At 52.4% G+C, this 14036-nt stretch overlaps 1 protein-coding gene across 2 annotated transcripts; it reads right to left on the reverse strand.

Moving 5' to 3' along the window:
• Nucleotides 1-5612: 5612 nt before the first annotated feature.
• LOC139073707 (insulin growth factor-like family member 1) lies at nucleotides 5613-7187 on the reverse strand. Of its 2 annotated transcripts, XM_070559549.1 has the most exons (4): nucleotides 7081-7144; nucleotides 6474-6527; nucleotides 6108-6369; nucleotides 5613-5861 (listed from the first exon to the last, which is right to left on the reverse strand). In XM_070559549.1, the coding sequence occupies exons 1-4, from the start codon at nucleotides 7103-7105 to the stop codon at nucleotides 5852-5854; spliced, it is 351 nt and encodes a 116-aa protein (XP_070415650.1). In that variant the 5' UTR covers nucleotides 7106-7144; the 3' UTR covers nucleotides 5613-5851. The 2 variants fall into 2 exon arrangements, with proteins under 2 accessions (XP_070415650.1, XP_070415651.1); XM_070559550.1 differs by lacking the exon at nucleotides 6474-6527 and having other exon boundaries at nucleotides 7081-7187.
• Nucleotides 7188-14036: the final 6849 nt, after the last annotated feature.

Genomic DNA, 14036 nt, shown 5'->3' on the forward strand with positions numbered 1-14036 from the left:
AATTGGTGTCTGTGGGAAACGAGGAGCCCAGCTGGAGCCTGGCTGGTCTGTCAGGGTGGCTGAATCAGGCCCGGGGGCAGGAAAGCAGAGGGAGATCAGGACAGGGCAGGGGGGTCAGCGGCTGTGTAACGGAAAGTTCGGTCTCTGAACCCGGTGCCAATCCAAATAATGAGAAAGGAAAAACAGCTTTCCTTTCTTTTCCAGGCAGAGGGAGCAAGCAATGGCTAGTGCCTTAAGAATTGCTAGCTTCCTATTAAGAAGTGAGGGGAAGGGTTTTAAACGTTTGGGAGGAATGTGGGGAGGCGGAAACCTGTGGCCTTGCTGGCTGCTTGCAGGAGGAGATAAGGAATTTCACCGGTGAATGGCCTCGGCTGTTTGTCTCTGTGATGGACTCTGGCGCCAGGAAGCTGAGGAGTTGGCGTCTGGGAAGCTGGGGTTTATTGATGTCTCTGGACATCAGCTTCCCTGTGATAAACTTCAAGAACCCGTGATCAGCCACCACTTTAGTGGGAGCCCAGCTGAGGCCACCTGGGCTTTAAGAAGATGAAACTGAAATTCTATTTCCGTTGTAAAGCTCAGGGAGACAGAGGTTAAACAAACAGATATTTACAAATGAGTGTAACTACAGAAGCAGGGAACTGCAATGAAAGCTTTTGGTTTTAACCCATATATGCTGGGTTCAAGGTAGGGGACCTGATATCAGGGCTGGTATTAATGAAGAGCCTGTAACAGCCATGCTGGAGAGGGCAGTGGCCGGTCCTGAGATGAGTGGACACTGAGTGCCACTAACTCCACAGCACTGAGCCCTTGCAGTCAGACAGCCCTGGGTTGGAATCCTGCCTCTGCCCCTTCTCAACGTGTTAAAAGTGCCTTTTACAGAAATCCTGTTCAACTCAATAACCAAGAGGGAGATGCCCTTTAGAACATTTGCATCTAACAGCTTTCCAGCCCGCACCTTCCCTTCAGCCCTCAGGAAGTTCCAACTGGGAAAAACACGCCCTGCCCCAACTCCTGGCCAAAATAAAAGCCCGAGATAAGTGATGTGGATTAAGGCTGCCCCAGCTAGAGAAGCCCAAGGTGACCTGGCCTGCATGCCAAACTATACGACCCAGTGGACTTTTTTTATGGTATGAATTAGAACCGCCCCAGGGAGAGAAGCCCAGGGCATCCTCACCTACATGCCGATCTATATGGCCAGATTCGTATCTAAAGTTATATGACCGCACGATAACCAGACCCCATCTGCACTGAAATCATTTAATGACTATTTACATCATCTTTTCTTTTCTCCAGTAAAAATAAGTCACGTACCCATGCCTTATAAAATTAGCCCTAACCCTCAACTCGGGGCAGCAGCAGGAGCTCTGACTGCCCATGGGTCCTGTCCCCATGCCAGCGGGGGCAGCTGCACCTGCTCTGCTTGCCCATGGGCCCTGTCCCCATGTCAGCGGGGGCAGCAGAAGTGGCGGCAGCAGAAGCTCTGACTGCCCATGGGTCCTGTCCCCATGCTATTCCACACTATTCTCTAAATAAAAGAGCCCTACTGCCAGATCTTGAGAGTCTAAGAAATCTTTCTTTCGACTCCTCGGCTCACCGACCCCACAACAATAAGTGCCCCACTTTCCTCTCACCTCGCTCTGGATGAAACCTGAGCTTTCTCCTTGGGAAATCCTATTGTCCTCTGCTGTGCGTCTAATAAACTTCATTCCATGTACATTAGTGCCTGTGTGTCATTCCTCCTGATAGCCACATACATTCCTGCTTGAGGGGCTCTTCTGCATTTGGCACCCCAAACCACAACCATCAATAACAAAATCCTAAAGCCATTTGCCTCTGCACTGCCCAATCTCCTTGTCACTGTCTGGGGACCAGCCCGCCACCTCTGCTGGACTCAAAGCCCTGTGATGTCAGGGACTAGCCCTGCCATGGCCACAGCCATGTGCTCAGCTGTTGGAGACTGTCTCCTCCAGAGACCAAAGGATACTCAGTTTCTCACTGGAAATAAGAGACACAGAAATCCCATTGGTTGTATTCCCTCCGCCCAGTTTCCTCTATGTAGGGAAGACCCTGGCACAAGGCCCCTCTGCGGATCACAGACACCCAGCACCCAGCCAGAGGCCTCCATCCATCCTGGGACCAACCCTCTGGAAAGGATGAGCAGTCCCTGATGTCATGCACCCCTGGGGACAAACCCCAAGTAGGACATTCCCATGCCTCCTGGGTGGTGCTGGGAAATATGTGTTCTGGAAAGTGAAAGAGAGAAGGAAATTGCATTTCCTCCCATCACAGGCTCTCCCACTGGCTTCCCCTCTGCCCCAGGAGCTAAATAGGCTGAAACTGGCTCCTGGCAGCACTGCGGAGTGATTTCCATCTGGCCTCCAGGAGCCCCTCCCAGGGGATGGGCAGGGACATGAAGGGATTTCAGCTGTGCAGTGAGGAGGTCAGGTATGAAGGATGGGGCCCCCCGGGTGCCACGCCCTGTCCTATGCCTGCTGATTGGGTGATGGCAGGTTGCTCTTCGGCTCCACCTCCGTTCTTTGGGGGTTTCAGGTCTGATTCCTGTTACCTGCAGCAGGGCTTTAAGTGCCACCACCTGGATGGTCACACCAGATGGTTCCCTTGCTTAAAATGCTCAGCAGCAGTGCTCACAGCAAACAGGAACCACTCAACCCAATATAAGTAGAAAGGGCTTTAGTGCAGGGAATAGGAGGCTGAAAAAGTCTCTGGCAGGGCTGGACATGCTCTATGCTGGGACACCAGACATGCCCAATACAACACTGATGAACCAGGAAACTTCAACATTTGTGATTTTAAAAAACTAGAATCTACCCAACAAAGATGTAGCATGGAATTCAAGTCCTTGAGTCATCGCACCTGCCGGTGCAGGATGGGACAATCACAATCCGAGCCCACCAGGGGGCGCTGGAGTGATTGGGTGTCCTGCCATTGGGCACATGTCATGGAAGGAGCCACATTACGCGCAAGTTCAGATGATGGCCACTATCTCTGTGACCTGAACTCAGCCCCAGGTCTGTGCAAAGAGAGATTCCAATGCCTTCTCCCAGAAGAACTTAAGAAAATGCAACTAGGAGGCAAGAGTGGTGCAGGCAAACACAGGCAGATGATGACCTTGGAGATTTCACACAAAGCCCTCTCACAGGTGTAGGCAAGTTTGGGACTTACCATCCTAAGTTCCATGTCTGGACTTCAGCCACATTTCCCTTACAATCCAAGGGCATACTATGGTTTATGAAAGAGTATACTGCCAATGCAGATTGTCGGCTTGTCCCTGATAATTTTAAAAGAGAGAAAATTCAGGGAGTTATACCCATAAAAATTGCACCTGGCTGGAAAAGGACTGGCAGGAGCAGTGTGGTGCTTGTCCCCTCAGAAAGGGAGGAGCTGGTGGAGGGGGGGGAAGCCTGGGGAGCAGAGGGCATGGAGTGCTGTAGACACACCAGATACAGAGTCAGAGAAATGGAGACGAGGGCTGATGGTCAAAAGCCTCACCCCCAGTGGGATCTACAGTCGCTCGACAGCCTGGGCATCAACAAACCAGGATGACCATGACTAGAGTGCAGAAGTGCAGACTGCACGAGAAAGAGGAGCCGAAAACAGTCCAGCCTCCAGAACTCAGCCCGACAGCCGGCTGCAGGCTTCCTCACTGGGAGAGAGGAGGCCATCACGGAGAACCGCCTCACCTTCGAGTGAACGTCCAGGGGACCACAGAGCACGTTGGAGACTGGAGCTCAGGTGATAGGACAGACGTGGGCAAGTCAATCATGACCGACTGACATCACCAATGGGTTACACAGCAACGCTTTCTCAGCCATAACACGAAAATAGAAGACAGAATCGTTTATTTTATTCTTCCAGCACGAAGAACTATTTAGACAATATCGAGCGACTTTTTAATGAAACAAAGCTACTCTTCCAGAAGAACTAAATAAATGGGAAGACCTCCCACGGGGATAGATTAGAACGTTTATTATTGTTTAGACGGCAATACTCTCCCAAGTGGATCTAAAGACTCACATAATCCTTATAACAACCCGACCAGCCTTTTTGCAGAAATTGACAACCAGAACCTAAAACTCACGATAGGCTAGGGACCCGGGATAGCCAACACAATCTCGACAAAGAAGGAAACACTTGGAGGACTCACACGTCCTGATTTCAGAACTTAGGACTAAGCCACAAGAATCGGGACAGTGTAGTCTGGCATGAGGATGACACACATTTCAATGGAACGTAACTGAGACTCCAAGAACAAACTCTTACTTTTATGGTGGACTGATGGTCAAGGGCGCCCAGACAATTCAATAGAGGAAGGAACAGGGTTTCCTACAACTGGATATCCACACGCAAAACGGTGATGTGGACTGGTCCCTCACATGATGTTAAAACTTAACTCGAGGGGCTGGCCCCGTGGCCAAGTGGTTAAGTTCGCGCGCTCCACTGCAGGTGGTCCAGTGTTTCGTTGGTTCGAATCCTGGGCGCGGACATGGCGCTGCTCACCAAACCACGCTGAGGCAGTGTCCCACACGCCACAAGTAGAAGGACCCACAATGAAGAATATACAACTATGTACCGGGGGGCTTTGGGGAGAAAGAGGAAAAAATAAAATCTTTAAAAAAAAAAAAAACTTAACTCGAAATGGATCAAAGAAATAAAAGAACTGAAACTACAAAACTCGTAGAAGAAACAAAGGATTAAACCTTCAAGACCTGGAGATGGACAATGGCTCCTTAGAAGACACCAAGACCAGAGAGAAATAGATAAATTGGACTTCACTAAAATTAAAAACTTTCTACTTAAAAGAACATCATGAAGAAAGTGAAAAGTCATCAAAGTGAAAGAAAATAATTGCAAATCATATACCTGAAGAGGGAATTGTATCCAGAATATAATAAAAATTTTTACTGGTCAACAATAAAAAGTGAAATAACCAATTAGAAAATGGACAAAGGATTTAAAGACATTTCTCCAAAGATGATATACACACAGCCAATAAGCCCATGACGAGACAATTAACGTGTTTAGTGATTAGGGAAATGCAAATCAAATCCACAGTGAGAGCCAGGCCTGACGGTCCAATGGTTAGAGTTTGGCGGGTTCTGCTTCGGTGGCCTGGGTTCCCACCACGCCACACACCTGTCAGTAGCCACACTGTGGTGGCGGCTCACACAGAAGACCTAGAAGGACTTATTGAGATTTACAACTGTGTACTGGGGCTTCGGGAAAGGAAAAAATGAGAGAGGGGAAGATTGGCACCAGATGTTAGCTCAGGGCAAAACTTTCCCAGGAAAAAAAAACAATCCACAGTGAAACACCCCTCCACACCCACTTGCACAGGGATATTCATAGCAGAACTACTCATAACAGCCCCAAATTGGAAACCACCCAAACGTCTTCCAACTGATGCACAGTGTTGTGTGGGTCTCAGCCTATCGATAGCGATGCTGCAGGGCAGGAAGCCTGAGACGCTCTCCTGGGCCGACAAAACCATGGAGAGTCCCACAGATGCTTCCCCAACGGGGCCAACGCTGTGGCTGGACCGGCCCTTGTGGCTCTATTATGATCGCAGGATGCACGTCAGCCACACCATCAGGGAAATGTGAGGAACAAGCTTTATTAATCATGGATCCTAGAGGATACCAGTCCCCCTGCTTAGGACGGATTCAGGCTGAGCGTTAAAGAGGAGAAAGAACGAGAAGACAGCACTGAGTCCGAGCGTCTCAAGTCCCGAGAGAACCCCTCCGCGTCCCAGATCTTAGTCTACACCAGGCCCATCTCCCCAGGCTCATTCAGGAAGCAGAATCCAGCGGTCACCCGGTCATCTGGTCCTCTGTCAGCCGACACTGAAGAGAGAGACAGAGAGAGAGAGTGAGCAAGAGACAGATGGACAGAGATGGAGGGACGGACGGAACGTGGGCAGAGGAGTGGAACAGAGAGACACAAGAGGGACAGCAAAGAGGCTGAGAGAAAAAAAGGGAGAGGAGGACTGAATGGAGCAGGTGGACAGGGCCAGGGGGGCTGCATCAGGGACAGAACAGGCATCCAGAGCCCCCTGCAGCCCCTGATCCCCGGGAGGGGAGGGACCTCACCTGCGACAAAGCCTGTCATCCGGGGACAGGGCCAAGGAGCAACTCTGGCCTTTCACCTTCACCATGAAGGACTCCTGGGATCTGAGTGACCAGAAGCAGCACTGCTCGAAGCAGACCCTGAAGGTGCAGTTGCCACACTTTTGGGTCCTGCCCAAGGGCACCACAGCGTCGTCATAGCAACAGTGCTGCAGAGGGTCATAGAACTTGTCCCCACAGGTCAGGTGCGGCTGGCACAGCATCAGGTGGGCGCCCATGGGGGACACTGGAAGACACAGAGCTGGTGTGGCCCAGGCAGCAGGGCAGGGGTGCCAGCCTGGGGCCCTCTGGGAGCCGCACCGCAGCCCTGAGTGTCTGTCCTGGGCTCACCTGGGGCTCCGTGTGAGCAGAGGAGCGTGAGGATGCAGACAGCGGCCGAGACAGCTGAGGGAGAGCAGAGGGATGAGGTGGGGCTGACGGGGCAGCCACGGGTCCACCTCGGGGAGCCCAGGCTGGGGCAGGGGAGGGTCTGAGGGGGTGTCTGCCCTGTGTGAGGCGCAGGGGAAGGTTAGGAGCAGTCCAGCGTGGGACCCGGTCACCGTGTTCAGGTGTCCTGGGCTTGTGGGCCTGGGGAAGCTGAGCGGACGCAGGCAGGAGTCCTGGAAGAACTCAGTTTGGGGTCCTGGAGAATGTGAGTATGTCCTGGGTGGGAGGTGTTCAGAGCAGGAGGCTCAGATACAGTCAGGCCATAAAGGGGCTGAGCTGACACCGGCGTTGGTGGAGTGGGAACCCAGGATGCGTACGGCATTGGGCGAGACTCTGGAAACTGAATCAGGGATGCGGAAGGGCCGATGGTGGGGATGTGGAAGGGACACCCCTCTGATGGGGTCATCTGTAGGGCCTGGGGCTCAGGGGGGGAAATTGGGTGGAGGTAAGGATGGGGCGGTGGTGGAGATGGGAGATGGGCTTGGTGGGAGTTGGGTGGGGTCCTCCTTACCCAGGATGCGACCTCGGGGAGCCATGGCTGTGGGCTGGCTGCAGTGGAGCAGAGGGGAGATCAGTGATCAGAGCAGGTGCTTTTATTCCTATGGAAAAGCTGGTGATGTCATTGGAAGCCCTGGCTGGCCTGCAGAGACACGCTGGGCCCTTGGCAGGAGCAGCTGCCCCGCCAGCATCCTCTCCCCAAATGCCTCCCTCCCAGGCCCAGCACGATGGCCTGGTCCTCACTCTCCCTGAACACTAACATCTTCCGTCCCTCCAGGGGGCCTGTCAGCTCCCTGACCTCACACCCCCTGCCCAGGGCTCACTAAACAGCAGTCAAGGCACTCAGGTGAACGAGACCAGTTTGTACACACTTGAAAATTCCAGGCTGAACAAGGGCGGGGAAAGGGAAATGTGTGGGGAGGACGCTGAGCGGCTCGTGGGATGAACATGGAAAAGGCCCTGGTGGCCCCCAAGGCTCACGGCCCCCAGGCCTCTCTTCCCACCTGCCCTCTGGGTCTTCTCCAATGATGGTCTCTCCAGGAGCACCTGTCCCCTTAGCACCTCCTGTGCCCCAGGCTTGTGTCAGACACGGGGGAGGGAGCGGTGAGCAGGGCATTCCAGAGTCACAGTTTTCACTGAGCTCACGAGAGAAAAAGAGAGAGAGAGAGAATGGTAAGACAGTCAGTTTTAGTTTGGTTGTTGGGTCAATGTCATTGTCAACATTAGCCGCCTGTGACGCTCTGTGGGAGAAATTCCACCACCTGAGGATGCCCTCAAAGGCTTTACCCCCTAACATGCATGTTCAGAGGGAGACGGGTGGAATGTCCCCGAGAAGAGCCATCTTGGGGTCGGCCTGTGAGGACATAAGGGGAGGGCTGCCCCTCCCTGAGGGACACTGTGGGGTCAGGTCTGTGGGTCCCGGTCACCCTGTGCACTGAGGACTGGGAGGCCCCTCCCCCAGCCCTTGCAGGAGTCCATGTCTGGGGGCGCACAGATCACCCCGACATGGACAAGGTTCTCTCCAGGGCCTGGGAAGGGTGACCTGTCCCTCATGTAGGCAGCGTGTCCCTCTACCCCCTCCCTGTGTTTGGAAAGTGCCTCCTTCTGCGTCTCTGCTTCCCTGAGGGGCTGTCAACAATCCCCCCAGCTCCCCTCCACCTCACACCAGGCGCAGACTCAGCTCCTCTGTGAAATGCACCCATTCCAGACAGAAACCAGGGCGAGGCCCCAGTGAAAGAGGAACGCAGCGTGTCCTTCCCTGTGAAGCGGGAACTGTATCTGTGTTCAGACCCAGCAGAAGTGGAGGATTCAGAGAAATATCCAGGTCAGCTCCCGCCAGGGCTGATGTCCTCGGTGCCGGCTCTGGTGTTTCCTGCTGGGGGCAGAGGTGTCGTCACAGCCCAGCTCTGGTGATGGTGTGGGGGTTGGCACTGGTGCCCACACGCCGGGTTTCCCAGGATGCACGTGGGGAAATAACGTTGCCTCTGTGATCCTCGGTGTCCTTCCTGGTGAAATGGGGACAACGAGGTCCAGCTGACCCATTGTCTTTGGTCCAGCAGAGATGATGCAGTGAAGGGCTTGGCAATACATCATGGCTGAGGGTGAGCTGTGTGCCAGGTGCTGGATGACACTGAGGACACAGCGATGACTGAGCAGCAGTTCCTGTCCTATCGTTGGGGATCACACAGTGTCCACAGACCATCACGACTCAGAGAGGTCAGGTTGGGGTTGGGGAACCTCAGGAGCTGTGGGAGCCTGAGGGGCGTCGTCACTCATCTTGGGAGTTGAAGGAGAGCTTCCTGGAGGAGGGGATGTCTGAGCTAAGGTTTCAAGGATGAGCCAGAACTGTGACTGTCTCAGTGAGGCTGAGCCCAGAGAGAGTGGAGGGCAGGGCAGATGGAGGGGGTGGAGGGGTGGCAGGTGGGTCCCTTGTGAGCCTCAGGGAGGACTCGGGACCTTATCCTGAGAGCACCGGGCACCACCTCTGGTCCTGATGGGGGAGAGGAGTTCCGGTTATGTCTGTGAACGTCCCTGGATCTGTATGCCATGAGGAGGGCGAACAGGAGGGCAGAGACTGGAGCAGGAGACCAGGGGACATCCTGCCAGACCAGAGTCCTAAACGTCTTCTTCTCCCCTGGGGCAGGGGGACAGCACGTCCCTCAGCCCCATATGTCCCCCTGCGTCCCGGCCTCTCTTCTCTGGCAGCTGCAGAGCAAAGGAGTGTTTTCCCAACTGTGGATTACAACATTTTACAGGTTCAATAAACACTTGAGTGGGTCGTAAACTATATTATTTCTTTAATTGAAAAAAACAGACTAGGAAATGGATGAGTGTGTGCTGCGTAGACTCTTGTCAAATGTTGCTTACTGAAACCTTCTTTTGAGAAGACTGGAGGCCCCAGGATGAGGTGGTGCTCACTTATTGCTCAGTAACTCATAAACGGAGGGGGCTGAGGTCAGGGCTGTGTCCCTCCTGCGCCGACTGCTACAGACTTAGCTGCCTCATCAGGTTTCCACTTCAGGGCTCATCTCTCATGAGCTGCATTCCATTCACTTTCTGGGATGGCTCCAGGCAGGTCTAGACACAGACCAGGTGCCTCTTCCAAAATCTGGGGTGCGGTAGATGCCTGGACGCCAGCCAGCGGGAGGGAGAAAGCACTTTCCCCAGGGGTGGGGATGGGGGTTTGTCTCTTAGGAGGGGCGAGTCCAGCCCACACTCCTGGGCCTGGAACCTCATCTCTCAAGGCAGCTGAGGGACCAAGGACAGGAAGGAGGGGGGAGATCAGGATGGGGCAGGGGGACAGAGGCTGTGCTGGTGGGAGGGCAGTGGCCAGTCCTGAGATGTGTGGACACTCAGAGACACTAACTCAACAGTATTGAGGGACTGGGGTCAGACAGCCCTGGGTTTGCATCCTGCTTCTGTCTCTTCTCAAGGTGTCAAAAAGCCTTTGACACAGTCCGGTCCCATCCCACCACCAGCTCGCTCAGTGACCCCCATCCCTTTGTGTCCACCGTGGGAACTCTCTGTCTAGGGACTGCTCTCTCTTCTGCGTGAGAGCCCGGATCTGCGAGGCAGGACCGGCCCGTCTTGGTTGAAGCCATCATCAGGTGTTGGGACTCTGCCTCTACTTATGGCTAGAGAAGGTTCTGGCTCCTTTGGCAGTAGGTGTAAGACCCCAAACAGACATTTGTTTCATTCGCTCATCCTGTTCCCAGGATCCAAGCAAGACACTGAGCCAAGGTCTTACTGCAGGTCCGAGACACAGGCCGGAACAGAGCTCAGGATGCCTGAGTCCCAGTCCTGAGGCCTCCAACCCCCCTGGCCCAGCCCTCCAAGAAGGATGGGCAGGCTCTGCTCTCAGACTCCCCTGGACAAGACCCAGCTTGATGTTCCCACGGCTCCTGGTGAGACTGGCAGAGCTGGGCTCCTGGGCATGAAACCCAGGAGGGTGCTGGAATTTCCTGCTCTTGCTGGGTTCCCCACAGCTTTCTCCTTTTCCCCAGGAATGAATTATCTGAATATCCCTCTCTTAGCATCTGGGTGTTATTTCCCTCTGGCCTCAAGGAGCCCCTCCCAGGGGACAGGTGGGAATGCAGTGGAATTTCAGGTGTACAGAGAGAATATCAGGCATGCAGGAGGTGGGGCTGGGGCTCCCCAGAGCCAGAAGGTTGTGCTCTGCTGGCTCAGGAGGAGGCTGTGTCACTCTTGTGCTCCAATCACATCACCAGGATTTCAGGAACTTACCCCACTTCCCTGCAAGGGACTCTGGTGACCAAAGCATGGACGGTCTGGCCTGATCCCAGCTCTGATTGGATCCTTCAAGTGGAAAAGTGAGTTAAGAGCCTACTTGCCATAGCGGGAGCTGCAGGAGCAGGCTCTGGGCTGTGTCTCCAGGAACGAGGCCCAGAACAGCACGGCTGGTGGCACTCAGGGATCCAGCATCACCTCTGCAGCCCAGTAGCCTCCTGCGCCTCGAGGCTGTTGCCCGGACTTGTGGCTGCTGCTGGGGAGAAACCTGGTGACCCCATGGCTGTGCAGCTCCGAGCTTCAAAGGCATCTGGCACCCCAGCCGCAAGGCCTTCTGGGAACGGCCGTCTGAAGCTGTGCAGCCTCTGCAGACAGGGAGGCCCTGAGTGGGGAATGGATGTCAACTGTCCATACGCCCTTCATGGCTCCCCACCACCCTCGGCTTAGGGCAGCTCCTTATTACAACCTGAAGTGTGTCCCAAGGCTCAATCCCCATGTCCCCCAGCCGCAGGCCCCACCCTCCCCCCACTTTCTGTGCCTCAACTGCAGGGTCTATGCTCCTCCCACGTACACATGTTGCAGAGTTCACGCATCATGGTTCTTACTGACTGTCTCCACACTCTCTTCACGTACATTCTATTCGCTCTCTGCCTTTCAGTTTAAATGTCACCGTCCCCAAAACTTCTCTGAACCCCGAAGCTGAGGTCAGTCCCCCCATTGCATCCTGGCAGCACCTTGGACATCTGCTGAGCACTGATCACAGCTCTTTGGGGCTCTGCTCTCAAGAAAGACACTTGAGAAGCAGACCCAGTTGTGGTGTTTGATCATCAGTGAGAAGGAAACGAGTTGTTTCAGGGACCGACTAGGTCAAGGGTTTTAGATTTAGTTGAACCAGACCCGCCTCCACTCTGCACAAGCAGACGGGAACCAGAATCCCACGAGAAAGTGAAGATCCTCAGGGCAAGTCTCATTCCAGCAACAGAAATAGTGGAACAGACGGAACTGGTCAGCACCAGCGGTGTGGACAGTTCCTTCTGCTCTCCGGACACCCCTCCCCCACCCCCCATTCAAATGTCTTTCCTTTTCTTTTGTGTGTGTGACATAATACACATAACATGACATGTATCATTTTAACCACTGTGAGTTGTAGAGTTCAGTGGCACCTAGTACATTCAAGATGTTCTGTAACCGTCACAGAATGTTGTCATCACCCCGTATGGAACCCCATCCTCATTCAGCAATCCCTGCCCATTCCACCCTCCTCCCAGGCCCTGGAAACCGCTAATCTGCTTTCTGTCTCAATGTATTTACCTATTTCAAATTTTGCATATAAATAGGATGATATAATATGTGGTGTTTTGTGTCTGGCTTCTTTCACTAATCACAATGTTTTCAGGTTCCATCCATGTCGTCGCGTGTATCTGAAATTCATTGCTTCTGAGAAGCAGTATGTCATTACATGGATGCACCACATGTGGTTTGTCCATTCATCAATGGAGGGACATCTGTGATGGTTCCACCTTTTGACTCCTGTGAATAATGCTACTCTGAACGTTTGTGTACAGTGATTGTGTGAACAGCTGTTCAATTCTTTTGAGGACACACCCCGGAGTAGAATTGCTTGTTCACATGGTCATTTTTTGTGTACCTTACTGAGGAACAGATAAACAGTTTTCCATACGGTTGCACCATTTTATCTTCCCACTAGCAAAGTAGGAGGATTGCTATTTCTCCACACACTTGCTAACACTTTTTTTCCATTTAAAAAAATTATCACCATTCTAATGGATCTGAAGTGCAATCCTTAGTCTTTTTGATCAGAATTTCCCTTGAAAAATGACTTTGAGTGTCTTTTAGTGTGATTGTTGGACAAATGGATATCTTCTCTGGAGAAATATTTATTCAAGTCCTTTGCCAATTTTTAAATTGTGTTCTTTGTCTTTTTGTTATTCAGTTGGAAGAGTTCTTTACATTTTTGGATACACTATTCTAGATCATTCTTAGATATATGGTTTGAAAACATTTTCTGCTGTTCCATGGGTTGTATTTTCACTTTCTTGATAGTGTCTTTGAGACACAAAACTTTTAATTTTTTGTAAAGCCTAATTCATCCTTTTTTATTCTTTTTCTGTGCTTTTGGTGTCATATCTAAGAAAACATTTTCAAATCCAATGTCATGAAGAATTACTCCTCTGTTTTCTCCTAGCACTTTTACGGCTTTAACTCTTGCATTTGGGCCTTTCACTCACTCTGAGTGAGTTTTTGTGCCTGGTGTGAAGTAGAGGTCAACCTCCATCCTTTTGCCTGTGGAGATCCATTTGACGGAGCGCCACATGTTGCAATCTTCCTTCCACATTGGATGGTCTCGGCATCCTAATAAAAAATCAATTGGCCATAAATGTGTGGGCCTATTTCTGCAACCTCAATTCCATCCCTTTGATCTGTCTGTCTGTCCTTATGTCAGTACCATACTGTTTTGATTACTGTAGCTTTATAGCAAATTTAAACTCAGGACATGTGAGTCTTCCAACTTTGTTCTTCTTTTTCGAGAGTCTTTTAGCTATTCAGAGTCCCTTGCAATTGCATATGAATTTGAGAACGAACTTTTACACTTCTGGAAGAAGAAAAAAAGGCCATGATGGTCTTGCCAGGGATTGCGTTGGCTCTGTAGGCTGCTTTGGGAAGTAACCGTCTTAACAATATGGAGGGAACTGACTTGGGGGATGTGGTTGGGACACTGCTATGCAAGGAGCTGAGGGCGGGGGAGGAAAGGGATGGATGGAGGCTGAGGCTCCCTAGGGGGTGGGGTTGCAGCGAGATGAGAGATGGGGTTCTTCCTCCTCACCCTGGGGGGCGATCGGGGTGCCATGTCTCAGGGGCTGGTTTTGGTTCAGTCGATGGGAAAGCAGCCGATTTGGCAGGTCCTTTGATCTCTAGAGAGGATGGGGATGTCAGAGGATCTCCAGTCCTTGTCCTGGGCCTTGGGGCATTGTTTGGTCCTGGAGCTGGGACAGGCATCACACTGGGTATCTGTCACCTTGGAAGCTGATGTCAGATCCTCTAAGAGCCGGGAGAGGACCGAGGCTCCTTTCACCTTTCCTTCCCCCAGTGCCTCCATCTCCTTCCCCAGTAATCAGGCCACTTAGCAAAAAGGAAGGCATAGGATATACCGAGGGGCCATCCCCACTCTCCCAAGTCAAAACAGCTAACAATGCCCGATCC

The sequence above is a fragment of the Equus przewalskii genome, chromosome 9 (genome assembly GCF_037783145.1).
Source record: "Equus przewalskii isolate Varuska chromosome 9, EquPr2, whole genome shotgun sequence".
NCBI classification, from domain to species: Eukaryota; Metazoa; Chordata; class Mammalia; order Perissodactyla; family Equidae; genus Equus; species Equus przewalskii.

Bases quoted from the DNA above. Each gene is read 5' to 3' on its own strand.
- LOC139073707 (XM_070559549.1), bottom strand. From the start codon at position 7,105: ATGGCTCCCCGAGGTCGCATCCTGG. The intron at 6,528-7,080 runs GTAAGGAGGACC...GCTCTCCCTCAG, and splicing joins TCCCCGAGGTCGCATCCTGG to CTGTCTCGGCCGCTGTCTGC. The intron at 6,370-6,473 runs GTGAGCCCAGGA...TGTGTCTTCCAG, and splicing joins CTGCTCACACGGAGCCCCAG to TGTCCCCCATGGGCGCCCAC.